The sequence below is a fragment of the Mastacembelus armatus genome, chromosome 6 (assembly GCF_900324485.2).
Source record: "Mastacembelus armatus chromosome 6, fMasArm1.2, whole genome shotgun sequence".
Taxonomy (NCBI): Eukaryota; Metazoa; Chordata; class Actinopteri; order Synbranchiformes; family Mastacembelidae; genus Mastacembelus; species Mastacembelus armatus.
The window spans coordinates 15,291,225-15,317,631 of NC_046638.1; the positions used below are offsets into that span (position 1 = coordinate 15,291,225).

The window sequence follows — 26,407 nt, forward strand, 5'->3', positions numbered from 1 at the left end:
TACATTACTCATTCTGAGCTATAAGCTGAATCATGTGAGTGAAATATTTATTATTTTTCATGAAACAAATGCATCAGCTATTTGGGACTTCAAAGCGTGGTGGAACAAGGTGCGTGCTCTCTATCTGTGCCAGCTGAGAACACAGGCCCGGCTGTGTGTCAGGACACACACTGTATATCATCTTCCTGCGCAGTTCATCCAGCTGGTGCTCAGTGCAGAGTTGAGCACAAGAGGACTGGCTGTGTTCTCCCCTAATGAACATGCAGCACAACACAGCACTATTCTTTGGACTCCTTTACTTTTTGCCCCTTTTATTGTGCTGTTATAATCAAAGATATTTCCAAGTCTGTCTTATAAAAGAACTTCAAGAACTTAAAGAAAGGTATATATGAAAATTAAATCATTATGTACATCATACATTACACACTGCATGTGTAAAACTTTCACACTACTGCTCATCATTTTTGAGATCTAAGCTTTCGATTCCATGAAGTACAAACATAAGATAGTATACTACTGTGCACCTCTGATGTTTGTCTGAAAAATGCCCTGTTTTTCCAGCAGTTCACTGTGATCATTATTTAAAACTTAGAGCTGCCCAATCAATATTTTACTATCAACAACAGATGAAATTAAATATATATATTAGGAAACTGGTTGCTCTCTGAAAAAACCCAAATATAGTTAGCAGTTACCACTGCAGTTTGCTTCAGTGCTATGTAGCATTTCAAACAGTGAAGTTAGTAAAGAGCTGACCGTGGAGCAAAAGCAGGGGCCAGACATTTTCTACAGGAGGAGTGAATAGAGATTTATATATTCAATCAGCTGGTCTATTTCATACCTTTCCAAACTTTTGCTTATGTTCCTCTCTGTCTGTTGAATATTTAAATAAGCAATCGTTTGCTAACATGTCCAGAGTATTTGCTCCCAAGTAGCAAAATAAGTTGCACTATTCTTGGTACTTTGATTAGCTTTGAATTCTTTGAAAATGTTATTTAGGAGCACATTTCTGAATATGATTTTGAGCCTAAAATGGTACCTCAGTATGACATCTTCAAATTGTGCGATTTTCATCACATTTGAAAGCTGGTGAGCAGTAGTAGCTGCTTGCAAAGTGTGGCACATAGGAGTCAGTCGAAAAATGAAATCTCCAGCTGAACGGCAAACAATCTATCTGAGCTATTTCCTAGTTTGAGCTCTGATGCTCAGAAAGTGAAGAGAATCGACAGACCATATAATATCTTTTTAATAATGTCGTGCTTTCTTTAAAGCTGTCATTTTTGCTAACAGGCACTTGCTAAGGTCAGATCAGATGCAGAACAGGCTCTCTGAAAACAGAGGGCAACACAGCACTGAATCCCAGAGCAGAACAGTTGCTGCTGCCTTGACATGTTCGGTCAAGTTGGCCTCACCCTCATCTCACAGCCGCTGATGGGTGCTATAAGATGACATCACAGTGGCCAGAAGTGTGAGACAATTGAAAACATCAACTAAATGGGCATAAAATGAATCGCGAGCAAACCACAGCCATGTTCACAGTCACTGCTGCTAGGCAACCAATGACAGACATTGCTACGGATATGATTCTCCACTGTAATCTCCACATCTTGTTCCACTGAATTACATGCTCTCTACCTTGAGCTGATGTATGTAGTATCCCTGTGACACATCTCAGTTTAATAAAATACAGCAAATGATGTGCACTTCTGAAAGCACTCAGACCCCATTGAACACACTGTATGCTTTATTTAAAATGTATCAAATGTCTATAGATTATGTTAAGTTAAAGCATTGAAGTAACTTATTTTTGGATTCTGGATGTGGGGATCATGGGTTTTATCACTGAATGCATGTCAGTGCAAAAGTGATCCTCAGTTAAGTCCACATGGATATCTTGGCCTAACTGTGTGAAGGACTTGAGTTGTGTTTGTGTGGGTGCCTGAATTCACCTTAGTTATTTTCACAAAAGTCTTTCTGCAGTCATGGCAGTCCTCTGAAATTCAGTATAAAATACTCTTACAACACTGAGTATCAAGTGCTTCATGCATCTATAAATGATGACTTCACTTGTAAAGAAAACAGAATCCATGTGGTACTTTCACAGAAAAGACAAAAAAGAAACAAGCAGACCTATGCATAGTTTTCATCTTCATTTAGTTTCAAATGAGAATTTAGCTGCAAAAAGACATCTGAATCTGCAGTCAAGATTGGAGAATGATTTTCTTCCAACTGAAGAATTGAACTATTGGCATTTATATTTGGCTCAGCTCAGACTGCCTAAGGACTCTCCACTGCCCCATTAAGAGATGCATTCAACTATTTTTACAGGAAGGACACTTTAAAAGGAAAACACTGTTCAAACCCAAACTAAATGCAACATAAATATGACATTTGACAGCTGTTAAAAACACAAGTTGTATTGTTAATAATTTGGCACCACAACATGACAGCCTTGTTAAAGGATGGTCTTTGCAGCAGTGATATTGTCAAGTGTATCATGGAGCCTGCAGGGTATTGTGCTGAGAAAGGATACTCATTGTGGTGGCTTCAACAAATTCAGACATTCTTTCTCTGCTGAGTCTGATTCAGAGTGACTAGAAAGAAAGAAAAAGAACTAAAGAGGAAAGCAGTGATGAGCAATGATATAAAGACCACAGTTGCCACTCTAACTCTTCTCTGAAAGCATCTTATCTCAGCAGTCTGAGCATGCTTTTTAGTTGAGTGTGTGAAAGGCTGCTTCATGTGAAAGAGTTAACCGCTATCAACAAGCATCGTCTACGTCTGACTCTATAACTTGCTATTACCCAAAGTTAATAGGAAAAATCTTTTCCGCTTGGTAATGGATTGGACACTGTTGTCCTCCGCTCTGTACATCATCCCTCAAATGTGGTCGAAGATACACATGGTCCAGACAGAATGAAACGGGGGAAACAAGTCATCTGTAAAGGAAAAACTGCAGGAATAGATCTTGAGCATTATATAGTATATGTATCCATATCACTTTCTTTAGATGCAACTAGTAGCAAGGACAATTTACTCTGTCACTTGGTGTAACTCAAACAAGAGCAGAGTCTAATTTAAGGTGAGATGAAGAAAGATGACTTGTTTCTTTTTCTTTTTTCACTGCCCTGAAGATGCTGTGCAAGGCTTGTGATGAAAAATTACATGGCTGTCTTGAAAAATGAACATAGCAACAGATTCTGCCAAACTCCCTGTGAGCATGAATGTATAATTGGCCAACTCAGTCTTACCCTTCAGTAATTATTCTTTGGGTTTTGAAGGCTGTCTGGAATTTTTTACTCCTAAGTTGTACTTTACTGACCCTTTATCGAGTTAAAGTGTTGCTGTTTCTAAATGTTAAGTATTTGGACAGTCCATGGGAGAATTTATTATTTTTCCTACAGTGAGAGACTGTAATAGTTTTTCCTTCTTATCAGCGTTCTGAACTAACACAGTCTGTCCTCCCTGGGGAGCCAGGTTTGTCTGTGCCAGCGATTTTCACTGGCAAAGCTGTGTTCACTGTTCACTGAGTACCCTACTCCTGTCTCCTCTATCTCTAGATGTATCGGTGAGCCTGTTGTCCCTGCTGGTGACCACCTGTGGTCTGGCTCTCTTCAGCGTCTCTCTCTTTGTCTCATGGAAGCTCTGCTGGGTGCCACTAAGTGGCCGTTTCCTCCCAGATGTCCTCAAGGGGGCACACTTCCTGGGAGGAGACCAACAGCCGGTCCTCAATGAGGTAAGAAAAAAGTGAGGTCCACTCAAATTGTGACCTCAGTTACATTTGGCATTGACATGACTTTCGATATGGAAAACACTAATGGAGGATGTAAACCCATGGAGAAGCTACATGTACTAATAATAACTAGTAAGCATACATTTTAATAGTTCAAAGCTACTTAGAAGTTAAAGTTTTGTCCATGGTATTGCTGTGCTTGAATTAGATTGCACCGCGTTTATTCAAGCTCAGCAACACCCAGCATTTACCTGACTGTAAGTCTCTCTACCACATCAACACGACCTGAAAAAAAAACCCCCAAAAAAACCCACTGATTATCAACACTGACCATCACCTCACCATTGCTCGTATTAATGGTAATGTAAACTGTTACGTCTGTTGTGCAGGTGGATGGGGAGGAAAGGGAATACAGCGAGGATGGCTGTATGAAGGAGTCTTCAGGACCACCCTTGGCTGTAACTGTCCCAGAATCAGCATTAAAGATAAGTCATACATCGCCCGACATTCCACTGGAGACCCAGGCCAAGGTGGAGAAAAACCAGGCCCACACACTGGCCAGGGACAGGGTCCAGAGACAGATTACTGAGCCTACGTCGTCTGTACGGTGAGTACCCATCTATCTTTAAAGCTACTATCCAAGTTTTGGTTTTGGCAGGTTAAACAGAGATTGAGACTCATAGTTACATGACCTATACCCGTGGCTTCAGAGATATTTTTCATTATGTTTGGGAAGTTCTGGTGTTTTCAGTAAGGTCTTATATGTCCAAATTGAAAAAAATTAGGGCTGCAATTAATGATTTTTGGGACAGTTGAATAATCCATCAATTATTTTTTCAATTAGTTCATTAGTACTTCTGTTCCACGCTCCATCTCTGCTTCCTTTGGGCACCACTCCTGTTCTGGGCTCCGGTGCATGTTTTACATTACCAGCTCACACCTGTGTATGTCACCCTGTTGTACCTTAAGTTCCCATATCAAATTCAAATAATGTCCCATGAAATATAGGAATCGGAAACTTGATAGCTCCAGATTAATCCTGATAGTGTAATCATATTTTGTAACATATGTGATCATAATAAAACAGAAATTAATAATACAAATTAAAGTGCAAATACTCCTTTCATAGAAAACATAAGGTGCAAATAAGTGAGTCACAATAGCAGCGTCTGCCCCAACATGTAGTGCTGTTAATCTGCTGCAAGGCAGTAATGTTGAGGAAGTTGTACATCTCCAAGTGGAAAATGAATTAGTATTAGTGCGGTATAGGTTTATTATTGCACTTAATGCAGTAACTAACATAAGTGGAATAGCATTCTCTCAGCAGGCATCATTATCCATAAAACATTATCTTCCAATACCTAAACTATAATACTAACATCTTAGCCAGCTGGCTAAAGCATTGAGCAGTCGGTCATTGAAAATAACACCTAGAAGGTATCAACACGACACACTACATTAACTCATCCCATCCATCGGAGTGTGATTGTGCATATAAATGGGTGAATGGACAAATTGCTTTGAATGCACTTGAGTGTAGAAAAATGCAAATACTCGCACTTTGCTTGCACTAATACTATACAAGAACATGTACCATTTACAAAACAGAACACATCACAGCTACAGGGTATCTACGTTTCAGATGCTCATGCACTGCCATAGTGCTGCAGTAAAATGCTAACTATGGTTTACAGAGTGCACGTTTAACTTGTTTCAGTGGGTTATTTTCAGTGAAATGCACCTGTATTTTCATAACTTTTGCTTCTTTCGCGTCAACACCGACTAGCCATGTTTTTCTTCATTAGTGCAGAATACATGGCAAAGAATGGAAGCAAAAATACCCCCACTATGTCCTGTACTGAACATTTACATTGTTTTTCAATATGACGTGTCGACACTAAAATTTGATATCCACAAATTTTTTTATAATCAATTATATATAATTATATTGACTAATTGTTGAAGCCCTAATCAAAATTGGTGGATGGGAATTCACAGTTGACAACAAGTAATATATAATTAAGGATAAAGCAGCTTCAGCAGCTCAAGAAGATACATGAGAATGTTTTCAGAATCATTTTATATTTTTTTACCTGTGTCCTTACTTACAGGCACAACTCCATCCGTCGTCAGATGAATTTGTCCAATCCGGACTTCAACCCTGCTCAGTTCCAACGTCAGGAGTCTTTGTCTGGTTTGGGCAGAATCAAACCAGAACTCTACAAGCAGCGTTCAGTGGACGCAGAAGACAGTCGTCGCTCTGACAGCTGTGGGCGACTCCACTTCATCCTGAAGTTTGACTTTGACCTGGAGCAGCTGATCGTGAAAATCCACAAGGCCCAGGACCTACCCGCTAAGGACTTCTCAGGGACCTCTGATCCTTACGTCAAGATCTATCTGCTGCCTGACCGCAAAACCAAGCATCAGACTAAAGTGCACCGCAAGACACTCAACCCAGTGTTTGATGAGGTGTTCCTCTTTTCTGTGGCGTACACCGAACTGTCAAACCGAAAGCTGCACTTCAGCGTCTACGACTTTGACAGGTTCTCACGCCATGATTTGATAGGCCAGGTGGTGGTGGACAACTTCTTGGACCTTGCCGACTTTCCCCGGGAGACAAAACTGTGTCGAGACATACAATATGTAACCTCGGTGAGATACTACCTTTTATCCTGTTTCTTTAAATTCTGTCACTGTGTCTGTCTTCTAAATTTTTACATTTTTATTTATATTTACATCACAGATTTTTATAGCATATTTGCAGTTGGATACATGGGCAGAAGTGTCTATATCTACCAGTCTATAGTTTTTTCTTCAGTCTGGCCAAAATCTGCTCAACCAATAAAAAAGGAAGAAAAAAAAAACCTCTGTACTGTAAAATACTGCTACAGCAACAGAGGGAAGGAGAAATATCAATGGACTTGTACCTCATTTCCTCTCCAATTGGAACTCATCTGTGGTTTCAAGAGGCATAAACATAGAAATATACTTAGACACAGTTAATATTTAATGAAAGCAGTAGGAAACACTTGGGGGTAGTGACCTAGATCTACACTGACATAAGGCTCGGGTTGGTTTGACAGGGATTCAGTGACACTGTCTATATTACATTATTCACTTGAATAGATCTACAGCGTTGGTACACTGAGTATCTCAGTAAGGAAGTTAAAGACTCCTGCCAGGGAATCCTCATGATCTGTGTGTCTTTTAGAGTGAGGATGGTAAACTTTATGGATATTTATGGAGTTCATGGATGATCTATGCAACTGTCCGTAAAAGTGCAGAAGTTGTTTCTGCCAACATGCTATAGTTTGGAAACCTGAGTAGCAATGAACACATAGCTTTTCTAATATACCATCAGAGAAGGGGCTGTGACAGACATTCAGTTTGTCACTATGGCTACCGGGGAGGAAACTCTAAACAGGGCAAGGCAAACATAATTTTGTTCTATAGCTTTCTGATCTAACACAAGTTGCAAATAATGCTTTAGACTAACTCAGAAATATTTTCAGCCTAAAATGACATTTGACTTAGCAGTGACAAAATACTTGCTGCACACATAAACATATTGAGTATCAGGATCCCCAAGTATTCTTCCCACTTCTTTTGTCTTATTAAAGGATCAGTTTCTTTGTCTGACAGCTTGTATAAATTTATCTGGATTCTTTGTCTTGTTGGTAGTTCACTGCACAAAAAAAGCAACTTTTAGAATAGTCAAAACAGGCCCTTCATGCAATACAAAGACAACAGAAGAATTAATTGTTTTCCCCACTGTTGTTGACACAGCTTAAATCTGCTCAGTGAGGTGTTTGACATAACAACAAAGCTCTGGTTAGCATGTGATACCATCACAAGGCTTCAGCATGTGTAACATAATAAAAACAGAAACTGCAAAAACAAACTAAGACAAGGATAATAATAACAATCCTAGGGATATGCAGTGCCAGCAAAAAAAAACAAAAAACAAAAACAGGGGTTCAACCCTTTTCATCTCTGTGCACAGAAATTTATTTACGCCCACCGGGTGTGGACCCCCTCGCCCGAACTGTGTGTCTCAATTACGTCCTCAACTCTCTAGTGGCGGTTTGGGCAGCTCTACCCTTTCTTTTCTTCAGCCTAAGCAGCAAGAGCACCATGTCTTCAAGATGGTGACTTTGGCAGACTGCAGCATCAACAGGATCTGCTGCTAGTGGGGTACCGCTTACATCTTTGGGGATGACCTGCACCCCTGATGTTTGGGTTGCATGGGAGTGGAACATGCCGGCAGGGCTCTCACTCCAAGGGCAAACTACATGTCGTGCAAGCAGCTGCCCCTCAACAAGCTTCGCCAGAGGGTGGAATTCTTCATCCTTGCCTGTGAAGAGTGCTGGCAGACCAACGGGATGCCTCCTCCCTCTAGTCTGTCCTCCCATGGTTCCTCCTGGCTCTCTCCCTGCCGAGAAATTCCCCGGCACAGATGATGAGTTCCACCCATTCTGGAGCTGGCCTATGGACCAGCAGACGACTCTGCCTCCTTGCCTGACTACTTGCTGGAGAGCTCCCTACTCCACCCTAATGGCACCCAGTGTCATGGGCTGCTGCTAACATGCTAGCTAAGCAGCCTACACTGGCCTCTTCTATGCCCCAGCTCTTAGAGGAGCATACTGACAACAGTATGACAGCAGAGAACAGGTATAAGCTCCGTGTGCATTCCAAGCTCGCCCAACCGCCTCTAGACGCCCAGTTCACCGGTACAGGAGCTGTGCCGTGTACTGGTCTTTTCTTTTTCTTTTCTGTAAAGTGCTTTCAGATGATTGAACTGTGATTTGGCGCTATACAAATAAAACAGAACTGATTGGAATTGGCCTGATCCCTCACCAATACCGCTGTGGCAAGAACCCGCCAAACTGAAGGTCCTGGCATCAACCGTCTCCCCGATTACACAGGTTATAACAGAGCCTGGCATTGCTGTTCAGGGGAAAGTGGGCAGAGACCTGCCACAGCACATCGAAGGACAGGTCAAACAAGTGTGCCTTCCAGAGGATGGTGGGACCTTGGTGTTTATCGCTCATGGCCGAGACGTCTCTTCAGCCCCCAGGCTCCGGCTTCCAATTCCTGCCCTGGACCAGCAGTACCATCAGATGGCTCCTCTTCCCTTATACCAGGCACCTCCTGCACCTCGGCAACCTTCTAAAGTGCCTAGGCTAGCCTGCTGCTGGTCCACGCTGGCACCTGAAGCTCCACGCAAGTACCAGAGGTCTTGACAGTGCACGCAAAATATATGTGTTTAAATATGTTCTGAGGAATGTGTGTTCATGTTCATTGTTTATTGTTAAATAAACATGTTTACATCCCCCTGAAGGGCAGGTATTCCTCTGTAGCTCAGCTGACCTTTGCTAATCATAAGGCAGCCATGGCTGTTTCAAATGCATTTCCCACACAGTACAGCCCTCTTGCCGCTAAGCATGGACGAGCATGCTAATCAGTAAACTCCCTTTTCAGAGCTTTTTGGGCCCTCTGGTGGCTCATCGCTGGCTTGGCTGCAAGTAAGCGCTCGCAATTTGTCCGACCCTCTCACTATCTCCATTTCCCATCGGCACCTTTGGGCAGGGCTCTCCATGAGTTTGCCCCCATTCACCTCTGGGTGTGGCGAAGGCAGAGAGCTAAACAATGGCTATCAGAGGGGTTTCATATGCTCACAATGTCTCAGCTCCTGCAGTACGTTCACCTGGGCATCTGTTTCACATCAATAGACCTGAAGGATGCTTATTTTACATGTCTTCATCATTCACAGGGAGACGTTTCTGTTTCCAAGGGATCAGCTACCAGTAGTACCACCTGCCGTTCAGGTACTCGCTAGCTCCCCATACCTTCTCCAAGTGTGTCGACACAGCACTGGACCCTCTATGGAGACAGGGAATAAGCGTCCTGTTTTATCTCGACAACCTGCTTCTTTGGCACACTCCTAATTGGAGTTGTGGCGGAAGATGGTGGAAATAGTGGATCATTTGAGCTCATTTGCCACTATCAAAACTTATTTCCTCATGGCAAGAAGGATTCTGCAACAGATCGGTGTTCAGTCACCTGTTCACTATGCATTTTCTGAGCGAACTGTGCAGCAAGTACCCTATCGCCCAGTCCCCTAGCTCTGCAATGGAACCTAACTGTGGTCTTATAAGTACTCCTGGCCACTCTGTTTGAACCGCTACAGTAGGTCCCCCTTTCTGTTGGGTAAGACCGCTTTCCTGCTGCCATTAGCATCCGCAAAGAGGGTGAGTGATCTGTCAGCTATCTCAGTATCCCCAGCTTGTCTTCAGATTAGGGAGGATCACAGTGTGGCTTTTCTGCGACCCCAACCCAACATATATCTAAATGCATACTAAATGCATCACTAGCACATTCAGATCTAGAGTGATCACATCGGAGGGCTTCTTTCCTCCTCCCCATGCACCCGCATAGGAGGCGATTTAGTTTTATTTATTTGGAGTTGACCAAATTTAGTGTACAACCAATAATGAAATAGACTAAGCAGTTTTTTTCTCTTCAGATGTGTATATTAGCCTAGGGAAAGACTCAATTCCTTGCAACTCATACTTCTGTGTGAGTCAAAGTCAAGGATACAAGGTTCAGTGAAATTTTGTAGTTGTACACAATTTACTTGAAGAAATAAGGCCAGCACTCCCAATTGCTAATTTATCCAATGCTGCTTGTGCTATTTTGTGAAAAAAGTCCATAAAAGAGTCATAAGGGTATTTATTTTTCCATGGTGACTGTATCTTTGCTGGGTTTGTGCTGTATTATCAGTCTTAAGCCTCTACCCTATATAGAAAATATATGATTTTACAGTTAATAAATGGAAAGTTATATTACATTTGTACTCTTCTCCATTTTAAATATCTTTATTAGGTTTTATTAGGAACAACTTAAAAGACAGCTTACCCTGATGATTTAACCTACTGCTATCGAGGACTACAACATACCCTGAACAAACAGAATTTGCTCCACATGTGATCATCATTATAAGGTACACACACTCCATAAATAAACAAAATAAGAAAAAGAAAGAAAAACTGTTTCAATGAGGCCATTCTGGTAACCCCACCTGTGATGCTCAGCTGACCTGACCACTGTCCACTACCCAGACTGATTAAAAGAGAAGTACCCGACCAAAAATCATGAACGATTATGGTTGTTTACATCCAAAACATGGATTTTAAAAAGTTGACTGAGTTAATCATGAGCTGGATAAGCACTAAGCCATTTCTGACCTGTTATTGCGTCACTAACTACAGCTAACAATAATGCAGCACAAAGACCCAGCATGATAATCCTCCTCTCTCTTAACACGCACACACACACACACACACATGCACAAACACGCACTGATCTTATTGGTTCACAGATATTGTTTTAACACCTTTCAGACTCTTAGCCTTCCAGTGAAATAGGGTCAGTGTAAATGGATTAGAACCTCTTCTAAGACATCCAACTTAAATTCTATTTACTGTGCCAAAGTCTGAAAAGTCCACCTTCTAACTATAATCTATTTATATTCATTTATCCAATTGTCTGACACAGAGTGCAATTAACAATACAAACTACTGGACTTTTCCAGCTCATGTGAGCAGTTTTGGTAAGATTTTGCATATATCTTATAATTATGATTTTCATTGTGTTCATTGTCATTGTATCTTTTGGATATTGCAGAATATTATTCTGCTACTGGTAGAGTTTGTAAATGTGGGTTAATATATTCTAACAAAATTTACAGTTAGTGTACATGTTTCCAGTTCTGTCTGTCTAACCTCTGTGGTTTCCACTTAGACAGGAAGGTTTCATGTCTAACCACTGTTCTCTGAATAGAGCAAGCTGGGAAATTTGTATTATCAGAATGATTAAAAAAGGCATACATAATAATTCATCTGATCACTAACTTTAAATAAAAGATAGTCTTTTTCAAAGGGCCAATATTTTATTAGAAGTTTTCCCAGGGTTATGTAAACTTATGAGCAGGAGTGTTGTCATGTTGGCTTTGAATCAGAATTTTTAATGATGCACTGAACGCACATCTCCAGCTCAGATTAATGTCAACCAAACTTGATCCTCATCTTAACAGTAAGCAGTGGTAAGTCACACCCAGCAGGGGCATGAGAGAATAGAGCAAATGACAGTGTAATGCATAAACACATTCCTTGTTTTTGTCTTTCTGTGCTCAGACTGTCACCAACTCAAACCACTTCTCTAACCTTACCTTTGTTGCCCAAACCTAACCACAATCTGGACTCATTATATAACAAACATTATATAACAACATTGTTTGTTTAAACATAAAGATGATAGTGATGTGATTATTTTCTATTGGATTTAAACAAACATAAGTTCTGTTTCTGGCTGTTTTTTCACTGTGCTTTCGCATTCTGTTCTCGGTGAGAGAACAGAATGCGAAAGCATAAAGACGAAATAAATGAATAAAATTAGTCAAGTTCTGTTGGAGACAGTGAGTCTCCCCAGCTGAACTAGGTTAGCCCTCTCGGGATTACAGTGAGGGACCCTGCCCTGGTCAAGTCTTCAGATTCAGTGCATTAATCATGACTCCTGGCACAGACCGAGCCTCTAGCCATTTCCGGCCGTATAGGCTGGACTGTATTATATAGACATATTTCTGAGCTTCATCCCTGGAGAAAGTTGTATGTAAATGTATATATACACTTGCTTAGCATCATTAATTAGTGTTTACACTTTTAAAAACGGCTCATCCTTTGTGAGTTTTAATTAATCCCACAGCATGACGTCTCTTCTATTTGAATTCATGCTGAATTTACAACATCTTATTGTTAAGCCACACACCTTTTATTATTAAAAGAATAGCTAAAATCCTTCAATGAGTACCATGTGTACCTCTGCTGGCTCAGGAGTGCAATTCACTTTGCAGTCTTGTCATGCCTGCATCACATAAAGACAGCATAACTAATTATCATTCTATATGAATGTGTTCCTAAGCCTTGCTTCCACTGATTTCATAGTGCTAAAGAGCGTGTGTTTTTCTATAGTCCAAGAACAGTCGGTATTAACACATCAGGGATACAATATGTATATTCTTGTGAACTCATAAATATAGGACTTATGTCAACCTTAAACTCTGATTTGGGAATACCAAATACCAAACCATCCTGACAGTGTCTTTGAGGGAATGGAGAAACAATTAAAGGACACTATCATATGATATCAGCTTCATTGTACCATGCACTTCTATGGTAAGTTGCTTACTAGTTACAAAAAGTAATAGACAGTTGTGAGACAGAGGCTGACCATAACAACAGGTCTTTTGAAACATGTTTGAATTTCCTGTCATATTAAAAACTAAGCTAAAGAGTTTATTAACTGACGGCAAAGAGGAAAACAAATGACAGCGCACCTCTCTGCCAGTTACGTTAACAGATGATTCACGCTTAACATGACCCAGTTAACCATAATGCTGAGTTGGTGCTGTTTGACCTGACTCATTTCACTCTAATCTAAAGCTGCACATATCGATCATTTTTGGACTCGAGTATTCTACTGAATATTTCAGCGATTACTCGAGTAATCGTATAAAATAGACTTTAGCATTTTTAAACCACACTATTGTGTAATGGATGATAAAAACAGGTCACCTTGAAACGACGTTACCTTGTGCCTGCTCCGCTGGGTGAGCCGGTCCGGTTCACAACCGCATGATTTCTGTTCAGATGCTGAAGCATTGACGAAGTGCTGTTGTGGTTCGCCATTTCTACTTTACAATACACACATTGCACTGTGTTGTCATTGAAGTTTGAAATGATCCCAAACTTTGGACATTTTCTGCCTTTTACGGATGGTTTCGTTCTCTGGCGTAGTGCCAAATTTGAAATGCGTTGTGCGACAGTGATTACGGTCCGTGTGGAACAAAGATCCTTAGACGGAGCAGGTCCGGTAACGCAAGTGATGGTAATTTAAAAAAAAAAATTGTAATCGAATTAATCGATTTCCTCGAGTATTTGTTGCAGCCCTACTCTACCCCTCTTCATCTGTTGTTTGTGGTTGGTTCTATCACATGTTTTTCTACATTTTGTCTTGTCTTTCCTTCTTACCGGTCAGCCAATTCTTTAAGATGGGTAGGGTTAGACAGACTTGAAAAGGTTTCATTGTGTATATGTGCCTTAAATGCTATTATATGTTAGTGTTCCTGCTTACTTTCCCTTCCACTGAAGATATTAAGGAGACAAAGTCAATAAAGAGCTCACAGACACTGTAACCTGCAGCTCCTGCAGGGCAAGTCAATACTATTGACTGCAGTCTGCTTGGCCTGTAATTAGGGCTTTGATAAATGGGGTCAGCATGTGAATACACAGTGAGTATATGTGTGTGCGGTTAATTCAGTAAAGGAGGTTCCCATTTCCCAACACTGACAAATGGTACCATGTAACAAGCACTTGTCCTCCCATTTGCTCTTATTGACTAAGTGAGAAATATGATTCTCTGGTGCAGTGGACAACAAGCTTTTCCAAAGATCATAAAAAACTGCAGATGTGCAAAAGTGGAATACTGTTGTTTCCTTTTTCTTTTTCTGTTGTCGGAGGGTTGTCAAATATAGAGGGTTGCAATACATGAAATGCAGTGAACATTATGCCACATGAAACAAACTAAAAGGAAATAAACAAGCCGGTACGAAATATATACCGTGTTTCAAAATCTCCTCAAAAAGAAGACACCTCATCCCACAGGGGCAGTAAGTTGCTTGTCTGTCAGGCAGGTCCTGGGCTTTGTTTTAATTATTTACATCTTTGAAAAGGCCAGTTCACAGAAGAGAGGACATGTTTTGCTGCTCACATACTGTAAGTCCTCAAATAGTGTTGTCCTTTGACCCAATCTGCAAGTCACTGTTGTTTTACAGATTAATTATTTCTATGTCACAAGCTTTCCAGGTTTGGAATACGTGTCAGTCTTTTTCATTTCTCAAATGTGATATGCAAGGACCTGTTTTAAGCTTGAATGTGTTGTCTTGCATGGGATTCATGCAAAATGCTACACAGCACTCATGTTACATAGTGTAAATAAGGAGTAACGGTTCTTTGTACTGTTCCTTGTGTGCTTCCACAAAGGAGCAGATCTCAGGGAGCAGGTCAAACACGCTGACGCACTTTGCCGCAACTGAGCCAACAGATTTCAGCTTGCAGGATCATGTCACAGTGAGCAGCATCAATGGATCCAGTGAGCTTTGAGCAAACAGAGCTGCAGTCCTTATAAGGGTGTACATAACAACTCTCACAACAGCTTGAGGAACTCCAGATCCGTACACCACTAAGAAAGAAAACCAGTGTGTGCCTAGCATTCTCATAATTTCTATCACTGTTTTTTACAGTTTTTGAAAAAAAAAATCATCAGTGACATTGCAAGACTGCCTTTTTGACCAACTCTCCATCTTTGGATGATAATCCATCCACCCGTCCATCCGTCCGTCCGTCCGTCCGTCCGTCCATCCATCCATCCATCCATCCATCTATTATCTATACCCGATGATCCCTTAACCAGGGTCACAGGGATCTGCTGGAGTCTATCCCAGCTCTCTTTGGGTGAAAGGCAGGGGTACACCCTGGACAGGTCACCAGTCCATCACAGGGCCACATAGAGACAAACAACCTCACACACTCACACTCACTCCTATGGACAATTTAGAGTCACCAATCAACCTGACATACATGTTTTTGGACTGTGGGAGGAAACCAGAGTACCTGGAGAAAACCCACACAAGCACAGGGAGAACATGCAAACTCCACATAGAAAGGCCCCTGCTGGGTTTCAAACCAGGAACCTTCTTGATGTGAGGCAACAGTGCTAACCGCTCAGACAATGTGCTGCCCTCTTTGGATGATAATGATTTTTTATTTTTTTATTTTTTGTAACAGTGGAAATGAATTAGGTAGACTGGTCCATCTTTAACCGCAGTGGGGTTTTGCCTAGATAATTGTGGTTATGCTTGTTTCTACTGTATAGCTACTGACTATACGGAGATTATACCGTTTTATATCTCTGTGTTAGTGATATACAAATGAAATATATAGTTTTTTACATGAGAAAATACAAATGTCACAAATGGTGCCAAACTGTGCCAAAATGGCCATTTTGGAAACCTTGCCTAAACTGTACTGTACTAAAACCTCTCAAATTTTGTTCTGCTTCACTTTATCAGATTAAACTATTGCAGAGATAATTTTAACATGTTGTATTATGATTTCATAGAGGTTTAGAGATACTGCTGCATCATCCTCAAAATATACTTATCCTGAAAGTGCTTTTTTTTTTTTTAGGCAAGGCTGAAAATTTTTAATTTTTGCCGTGTGCCATCTTCATTTACTCCTCACCAGTAACCTATAAACTGATATTTACACATCTGAACAAATCTCACAATTTTTCACTTTAATATGACACCAAAAGCATTCAAATAGGCCTATTCAAATGGATCTGGTTGCAGAGATATACTCATTTCATTATGGCTATGCAATTTACGAGCAAAGTTCTAAAAAATAGGCTTAGGGCTAAAAATATCCTAAACTTTCCAGAAGTGAAAAAGTAAAATATTTTTATAAAATCAATATCATCATTTTTAAATTTCCGTTTTTTTTTATTGTTATTTCATCTCTAATGTTTCTGGTTTATGGTCAGCTCAGGTGGTCATATAAATATATATTACAGGGCCGAATCTACATAGAGGCTTTTTTTCCTGTTTTAGCTACATGATTATTTATAGTTAGCATGTTGTGCTCTCCCTTTCTGTGGCATTACTGGATATACTGCATGTTTCTTTTGCTTTCTTTAAGAAAAGACATTTTGTGTTTGATTTCTTGCTAAAAGTTTGTAAGCTGCTGTATTTACAGCTGTAGAGCCAGGAGGCAATTAGCTTTCCAGAACCTGGCTATGTAAAAGGGGAGAAATCTGCTTACCAACACATCAACCTTATATTTACAGTCTTCATTTTCAGTGACATGAGAGTGGTCTGTCAGCAATAAAGCAAATAGGCATGTTTCGCAGAAAGGCTCCCTGCAGGAGCAATGAGAACATTTGATAGAAAGCACCATTTTGTGAATTACATTATTTTTCATTCACATAAATTATGTAAGACAACAGATGCATACCTAAAGTGATGTGAGGCCCATGCATGAGATAATGTCATTTGGTAACATACAAAGTAGACTTAAACATGAAGTATAAATATCTTATCCTTAAATGTCTTATCTCCTTACACTGTACTTCAATAAATCAGCTTCTCACATAGTTTTGCATGTGACCATGTCTGTATTTATTCTTTAACCTAACCTGATTCTGCCATAGTATATTCATTTATACAGCTAAAGTTCAGCCTAGGCAGAGATTTATTTACTTCCACTATGTTCACCCAGGCAGATATACTGTACTGTTGATTTGAGTACTGTATTGTTGAGTGTTTAAGTGAGCTGAACAAACTCTCATGCCTACTTTTTGTACTGAGTCAACTCAGTTAAGTTCTTTTCTTAATTAAACACATTGCAACTTGTACATGACCTTGTAAGGGTGTGTTAACACTTTAAAAGAAAATGTTTGAAAATGAAAATGAAGTATTAAGGCAATGCCAGTTTGGATTACAGTCAAATTTCAGACATGGTGACAGCAGTGACCACAGAAGAATAAGTCTCAATGCTCCAATAGGAATTGTGAAGTGTCGAGTAACTAATACCAAATACTGGCGTTTTTTTGTACAGATACATAAAAATACATTTTATGACAGTAAAACATGTATTATTTAGGTTTTGATTTATATGTATTCAGCTATGTAAACTGCATTAAAAATACATAAGGTTATCACCTACAGTCTACAGTGCCAGGAGGCAATCAGCTTTAAAAAGCTGAGTTTTAAGAACATGGGTGTCTAAAGGGCCTGATGAAAGAGACTACTGACTGAGGTTCATTATGGGAAATGTAGGAGTGAATGTTTTTGGCACATGACCAATATTAGTTAGGATATCTCAGCTTCTGCTGCTTTGCTTTCAACAATTTTGTGTACTTTATACATCTGCTTTCTCATTTTATAGCACAGGTAACTTTAGCATATGATTATTAGACCCAGCAAGAGAAAGACTTGTAGATAAAGCCCAGATATTCCTGAGGGAGGGAAGGTGTTAGTTGTATAATTGGAAAGGATGGACTGCCCATAGTCTCTCTGTGCTTTATTGTGGAGCTATAGAGCACCTATCTAATTTCATTGGCCAAGCACAAGTGACCATAATCCTGACCACAAGCTTGAGTTGCTCATGACCATAAGTGCTCATAACAGAAGGGTCCAGCACTCTAAGGTCTGCAAACTTGTGCAGAGTGTGTGTGTGATAGGAGAAGGATATCACATTATCTCTTCAGAGCTGAAGGGTTTGCCAATTCACAGTGTGTGTACATGCCTGCCTGTTTGTGTATGTCACTGCGTGTGTTCCTGTGCCTGTGCTAAAATTCATGAGCTACACCTTGGAGACATCCTAAGCTGTACATCATTAACACCTATGGCTCAAAGCAAAGATGATGAGGTGTAGAAGGTGGATTCTGCCTGCAGAAACACATGTGATGAATTGACTCATCACACAGCTAAAATGCTAAACTCTCTCTGTGTGTGTGTGTGTGTGTGTGTCTGTATGTTTGTTTTTGTGTGTGTACATAGTGTGCTTATTTGCTTGCAGGTGTGTAGAAGCTGACATCTGTGATGAATCAACTCATTGTGTTCAATTTGATTTTCAGTGCTTCTGAGCAGAGGACCCAGAGCAGCAGCACTGTGTGCATGTGTGCTGCTTTTACATCTTCCTTCCAATTCATCTTAATCAGCCTGAGACAGGCTACTTATTGATGTTTCAGTTAAACAAAGATTTTACAGTAAAGCTACTACATCTGACCTTTAAGTAGGCTTTCTAACTAATCAGTTGCTTCTGATAATGGCTACATGCAAAACCATTAGCTTCCTGTGTGTTAATCACTGATCAGTGAAGATCTATTAGGACACATCAGATAGTTGTGGTAACATGCTTTGTGACTGTGTTCACTGAAAGACAGCAGCATGGAGTGTTTTTATAAATTATAAGAAGTAAATGAACTCAAATAAATGAATTGTATTTGGGGATGCTGAGACAGTTGGAGCCACATCAGCAGTTTTTCTAACTGCGCTTTGTGTGATGAAGTTTCCATAATTTAATGCAAAAACGATCTTTGCACGTCATGTTGCAAATATTTTGTAACACCGATTTCTGTGTCAGGCCAATGTGTGGAAGAAAACGTAAAGCTGGAGTTCAGAGTTTCCCCTGTAAGAAACCTTGTTAGTTCTTGTGTTTCATAAATGCACCACTCACCCTCACACCATCACACGTTATTTTCAGATGTGTTAATTGGGAAAAGAGCTTGGCATATGCATGAATGTGGATAAGTTGTGAAAGCAGGGATATTGTCATAGCAAACAGTAGTTAAACATGATGGCAGATTCCATGTTCAAGCAGATACTGATATAAAGCAAATATCTATAATCAGAATGCACATCATGGTTAATGCCATTTATGCACATTGCAATAATAATTAGAATGATTCTCACATTTTTTTAATTTTTATTAGCGGTGTTATAGGCATAGGAGGTACAAAGGCTTGTGACATTGCTTTGATATGTTAAAGTGTGCCTTCTGTTTGATTTTCAGGGGTTTGACTCAACTCTTACTTCACCTAAACTGAACCATACCCTCCTTTGTTTTAACTGATTTATGTTAATCCTTCAGCCTAAATGTATGTCACACTTTATCTTAACCTTAAAACTAAGTGGTTTTGATTTTTAAAGTCATTTTATATTTCCGAGCATCAGCTGATCATTATGAAAAGCAAACCCTTGATTTTTTTGAGCCATGCAACCAATGCATATTACAGCTTATATAAGTGAATCATGTTTTAATTAAATGCCATGTAAAGGTACTCTAGCTGCAGGGTGGAGATTTTGCAGGTTGGTCCCTGATTTGCTTGTTTTTTGTGTATTTGCTTAAGCAGGCACATCCATGTGCATGAGAGCACAGCTATGTGATACATTTTACTGCCAAATGTTTCAGGCCGTTCAACTGATTTGCAATCAGTCATGGTAATACACAAAGAAATGTAACAATGTCAACAAATGACAGGAAGAAAGAGGCCTACTAGCCAACAAACATGGATAGAAATGACAGATGTATTAAGAGAAAGAGGTATGCTGCTATCACTCTATAGCATGCTGCCAATTTTCCCTAGTGGCCAACACAGCACTGTAAATATATAATCTCTTGCAGCTCAAAAAGCAGACAGCACAGGACACTGACAAGCTTTTCTGTTCAACATAAACTCTATCTTGAAAAATTAAAGTTAGAGTGAATTAAAGTTTGTTATTAAAATGTCATAATAAAGGAACAATGAACAGTACAACCGTCTTGATTTGCAGGACAACGTGGACCTGGGAGAGCTGATGTTTTCATTGTGCTATCTCCCCACGGCTGGCAGACTTACCATAACTATAATCAAAGCCAGAAATCTCAAAGCCATGGACATCACTGGAGCCTCAGGTAGGTGCTGACAGAAGATGTAGTGTTTCCACTTAAAGGAAGGCTAAGTCAAATGTAAACATATGGTGTTAAAACACATTATTTTCAGTATTGTTAAATTGCTCTCCATGTTAATACCTTACTGTTTTATTGAAAGTGCTATACTACTTTTCTCTAGATCCATATGTAAAAGTGTCCCTGATGTGTGAAGGCCGGAGGTTAAAGAAGAGGAAGACATCAACTAAGCGTAACACACTGAACCCAGTGTACAATGAAGCCATTGTGTTTGATGTTCCTCCTGAGAACATTGATCAGATCAGCCTGCTCATAGCCGTCATGGACTATGATCGGTTAGAAAGTTACCTACACCTATTAGTTTCATCTGCAGTACATTAAATGGTGTAATATTTTACAGTCTCCATTTGTTATTCTTTGCACTCCTACAGGGTGGGACATAATGAAGTGATTGGAGTGTGCAGGGTGGGCAATGAGGCCGAGAGCCTGGGGCGAGACCACTGGAATGAAATGCTGACGTACCCACGGAAGCCCATCGCACACTGGCACCCACTCATAGAGGTATGGGCTGCTTTGTGTGTTGGAACAGTATTTGCATATCGATGTTTTAATCTGGGGTTTCTAAGTTATACTCTTACACAGTAAACATTCTTACATGATAATCCTTTTCATGCAATCATCTAAGGACAAAAGGAAAGAGGTGAGACTAGATTCATTAAGCGTCCTTTGTCTTTCTGAGGCCATGCTTACACACAGTGGTGTTTGAGCTAAATGCTAATGTCAATATGCTAACATAATAACTGTGACAGTGCTAACATGCTGATTTAATGTTCTCTATGTCCACCCACTTGTCTTAGCATGTTAGCATACTAACATCATGTTAGTGCTTATTTGCACTAACATAGTGAGGCAAAATGCATGCTGGCATTGGCTAAATTTAAATTTGCATAGAAGAGAAAAGGCTGCTATGTATTGGTTTTCTTTTCTCTTGCATGCAGTCACCTTGACTCTTGACGCCAAACAGCAACCCTTCGTGGAGAAGGGTATGAAAACATGCTTAATTTTGGCTCACTGGGCAAGGATGCACTCAAGTTTTTGCTTTCTTTTAAATTTCTTGACAAAGTTTAGAAACTACCAAAGTTATTGCCATTCGTCCTGAGGAAAACATAAATGTCTGAAGTAAATTTCATGGCAATCACTCCAACAGCTACTGAGACGTTTTACTAACAAATTCAATTCAATTCAATTTTATTTGTATAGCGCCAAATCACAATACAAATCATCTCAAGGCACTTTACAAAAACTAAAACTAAAAACCCAACAATTCCCTTATGAGCAAGCACTTGGCGACAGTGGAGAGGAAAAAACTCCCTTTAACGGAAGAAAAAAACCTCCAGCAGAACCGGGCTCAGTTTGGGCGGCCATCTGCCTCGACCGGTTGGGGTGAGTGGATAGAGCAGAGAGAAAAGAACAGCAACAATAAACAACAAATAGACACTGCAAGTTGGTGGGGCCAGTAACTGCACATCAGCGATAAACAGCTCCAGGACCAGGGACACCTGCAGAAGGTACAGAGAGAGAGAGAGAGAGAGAGAGGGAGGGAGAGAGCACAAACTAGGGGAGAGAGAGAGCACAAGGTTAGTAACATTCAATGGTGGAATATACATGAGGTCGGAGAGAAGGGGGAGGGGGGGGGGCGGGTAGGGTAGGGGAGCTCAGTGCACCAATGGTCCTTGGGCAGTCTAGGCCTATAGCAGCATAACTAACTAAGGGATGGTTCAGGGTTGCCTGAAGACAGCCCTAACTATATGCTTTGTCAAAGAGGAAGGTTTTAAGTCTAGCCTTAAAAGTACAGAGAGTGTCTGCCTCCTGAACCCAGGCTGAGAGCTGGTTCCACAGGAGAGGAGCTTGATAGCTAAAGGCTCTGCCTCCCATTCTGCTTTTGAGAACTCTGGGAACCACAAGTAGGCCTGCACTCTGAGAGCGAAGTGGTCTATTGGGATAATATGGTACTATGAGGTCTTTAAGGTATGAAGGAGCTTGATTATGAAGGGATTTGTATGTGAGAAGAAGGATTTTAAATTCTATTCTATATTTTACAGGGAGCCAATGAAGAGAAGCCAATATAGGAGAAATATGATCTCTCCTGCTAGTTCCTGTCAGGACTCTGGCTGCGGCATTCTGGATTAATTGGAGGCTTTTTATTAAGATATTAGGACATCCAGATAGTAATGAGTTACAGTAATCTAGCCTTGAGGAAACAAACGCATGGACTAGTTTTTCTGCATCATTTTGAGACAGGATGTTCCTAATTTTGGAAATGTTGCGCAGGTGAAAGAATGCAGTTCTAGAAATTTGTTTTATGTGTGAGTTAAAGGACATGTCCTGGTCAAAAATAACTCCAAGGTTAACAAATGTCATTAGAAGAAAAGTCACAGGATTATAAACAATCATTATGACACATCTGCTTCTGACCATTAACGTTTGCCTTAATGCCCTTAATCCCTCATGCTTTACATGGGCAAATTTTGACCTGTTGCTGGCACGTGATGAAGAGCCAGGAGATCACCAAAACAATCAGGATTGCATCAATAACAAATGTCATTAAAATCCACCCAAAAGTTAAGATATTTTACTTAGAACAGCAAATATTAACCTCACTGTTGCAATGGATGCAAAGTCAAGAGAACATCACAGTCACTGAGATTAATTTTTTGGAGACCATGAATGGCTGTACAAAATCAAATGGTTGTTGAAAGCATTCGACCAATGCTGTTACTCTGGGGCACTGCTTGAGATTTTGGGTCTTGTGAAAGAATCTAATTTTGCGCCTCCTACATAATATATGTATATACATGTATATGGATTTTGTCGGACTTAGTTAGTCCTTGGCCCACAGTGGCAAAAAAAACCTTTATACAAATTTTGTTCTAAACTAAAGAGTTTCAAATTCAAAACACAACTAATTTCAAAAATACAAATGAAGTAATCTTCAATGAGTTTTCATATTCTATGTTGGTGTGTATTGCATCTCAAGGTAACACAAAAAAAGAAACAATTACACAATAAAACCACCGCATAACCTCATGGACACTTGACATAATTTGCTGTGATTACCACAACAGAGACACCTACTGTAGCTTATGAGAGAGGTGGCTACATTCACTGAGCTGGTTCTATTTCTGAATTCCCAGCCCACACTCATTTAAAAAACAGAACACTCTAAAACAGATGCTGGACTGATTCATCTAAATTCATGTCAAAGTGTCACAGCTAGACCTATTGGTATTCAGCTGAAGAGGTCAGAAGATAAAACACTTTAAAATGACCAAACATCAGCTATGACATGCATTAACATATACTGAGTCTTTTTTCTCTCTTTTGAAAAACTTTACGGTTTTAGGTTTTTAGGACTTTAGGTTTAAGTAGAGATGTGTTGGCATGTTTGGCATTTATCACAAAATGGAAATAGCAACAGCTAGCTGAAAGGTCATTTTTTTAAGCTATCATCATAGTTTGCCATGAAGACTGTTGATGCGAGCCCTCTCTAGACATCATTATCTTTACCAGAGGAGGTCTGATGATGCTCATTATAAGAGAGGCAAAGGACCTGAGCGTTATTATGCCAATGCTAATGAATATGTCAGTGATTTCACCTACCCTTAATGTAATTTCCATCTGAAATCAGATCAACTATTTAGATTATCTGCCATTCAAAGAACTTATGTACGTTGCATGTGCTCCTTTATTAAAGTGATATGAATGAAACAATATGGCAACAACAGCAGAAGAGTATCATTAGGAAATAACAAAAATCAACTAAAATATTCATTTTAATTAAAAAATTATCATTAATGTTAAAATTCATTCTAGGTGCTTAACACAGTAGTTTGACTCAGGGGTGGTTTCTGAAATGATCAGGGGCCAGGTCATGATTGCACTGGGCTTATGCTTTCTTTGTGGCAAGAGAGGCAGCAGTTGCTTGGGGACGTCTCACCTACTTATATAATATATAATGTAATAAAAACTACTGTTACACAGACACACATCGTCAAAGAGCTAATTGTTATCTAAAATGGGTTTGTTCACCTTAAATTTCTTTCATTCATTCAGTCTCTATGCGGTTGTTTATGTACATATCAAGATAACACACTGTACTTTGCCTGACCAGTTAGCTTCCCTCTTTTTAAAGAGCTTACAATTTAAATATGTTTTATAAAAGAAATAATTGTCTGTACATGCTTCCATGGTCACACAATATTTTGCAAAGGGAGGCAAATGGTTTCAATGGTAAGACTTAGAGCAGTAGGGGACAACCAGAATTTGTGTGTGTAATAGATTCACCAACTTCATTTCCTACACAATTTAATGTTCTAGATTTCTCTTTTATTTTTTCTTGAAATATCCAACAAAGGTAGAGTGGGTGTGCCCACTAGAACAGTTCATTCTTTCATGACTGCTAGTCATTGAATTTGCCCCTTCCTGCCCCTTCCCTTTCCCTTTTTAGTTCTGCTTCTCTCCAAGATCCATGGCCTTAGAGTTAACCTAGTGTGAACCTTTGACAGAACCGGGGCTCAGGGCTCAGCTCAAAATATTTGGGGCTGAATGATTATGCCCAACGACACCATTGGTTTGACTAGATAATGATAAATCACATGCCTTATTTTCAGCATGCCTTTATTTTTTTTTCTCAAATCTTTAGCATTGTATGTGGTGTTTTTTTCATCCCATGACTAATTTTTTATTTCATGTGTTGCAAACAAGTAATACATTTAAAACTGCAAATTTTTAATACAGGTACATGGTCAGGTCATAAAAAGGATGATATGCAGTGCAGACTACTTCGTTCAGAGTTTTTTTAAACTATGAAAACAGAAACACACACACACACACACACACACACACACACACACACACACACACAGTAGCTTATATGCAAAACTATAAGCAATTAGATAAAAAAAACTTCACTCTCAGGTTGAACTGAACTGCAGGTCTGAAACTTGTGGTGGTGTACAGCAGCTAGGTCCTCTTTTAGGTGCTTTTTGTCAATTTCTTTTTGAGGGTAGTTACTTATGAACACTTTTCCTCCACTCACAGCCTTGGTGAGTCACTACATGGAGCAACAGGAGAAAGAAAATCCTAATGGATTTTGTTGTTCAGGCTGTTAAAAGTGTTTTTTTTTTCACACCACATGTCAAAATGGTTAATTTCTTTAGCTGCATCCTGGCACCAGGATTATTCCCACTTCTCCCAGTTAACTGCCAAGTGTTTTACTGAACACAGCATAAAGTTGTAGCAGTAAATGAAGTGACTGAAGCTGTCACACTGTGTTTCCTAGAGGATGTGTACTATTGGTGCGAGTGCTCCTGATACTGCAAACAGTGGTGAAGCTAGAAGAGCTCTCATGCTGTCTCAAAAGCTATTTGTATGGTGCACACACACACAGACACACACACATTCTGCCAGATACTCTCCCATAGTGATGTCTTCATTTGAGGCCATTAGCAGCAGCAGCACTGGACTACAGCAGCAGGGCCTCAGTTCCAGACTAATGGCTTATCTGTGTTTCTTTAAAGATCCACATAGAAGCCCTGAGGGGACCTAGCCTACTGGATATGTCTCTCACGCACACACACACACACACACACAAATTATGTGCACTTACTGAATGAATTAAAAATGATATGCACACATACACTATTCACACACAAAAACAAGACTAAATTCAACAAATACATCCAAACACATTCAATATGCTGTCCTTCCTGCACATACTCCACATTTTCTGAAGTGTTGGAGTAAGCTGCATTGACCCTTTGACCACAAACTGAGAATATGAATAATTCACCAGCTTGATCTCTTCAGCCAAGGCTGTAAACACACAACACACAGACAACATGAAGACCAACAACAAAATGCTCTTGAATTCCCTGGTGAATTTAAGCCAGTTCTGATGCTGCTGAATGGAAAGCAAAGGAATTGGAGAAAGCAGAAAGCTCAGTTGCCTATCATCAAAAATTTCATTAAGATGTGCAAGTGACATTTTCTTATGATGTTTTATGGTCTTTAAAGAGGATGGCACAGTTGTGGTTAATAAGGTCAG

General features: G+C 39.9%; 1 protein-coding gene across 1 annotated transcript in view; it reads left to right on the forward strand.

Moving 5' to 3' along the window:
- Window positions 1–26,407, forward strand: part of syt9b (synaptotagmin IXb) — a 44,471-nt gene that overhangs the window by 14,478 nt on the left and 3,586 nt on the right. Inside the window, exons 2-7 of the mRNA XM_026311425.1 lie at window positions 3,561–3,736; window positions 4,123–4,340; window positions 5,845–6,385; window positions 20,187–20,307; window positions 20,465–20,636; window positions 20,733–20,862. Coding sequence (XP_026167210.1) covers window positions 3,561–3,736; window positions 4,123–4,340; window positions 5,845–6,385; window positions 20,187–20,307; window positions 20,465–20,636; window positions 20,733–20,862 — 1,358 coding nt within the window. The remainder of the gene's footprint in view (window positions 1–3,560; window positions 3,737–4,122; window positions 4,341–5,844; window positions 6,386–20,186; window positions 20,308–20,464; window positions 20,637–20,732; window positions 20,863–26,407) is intronic.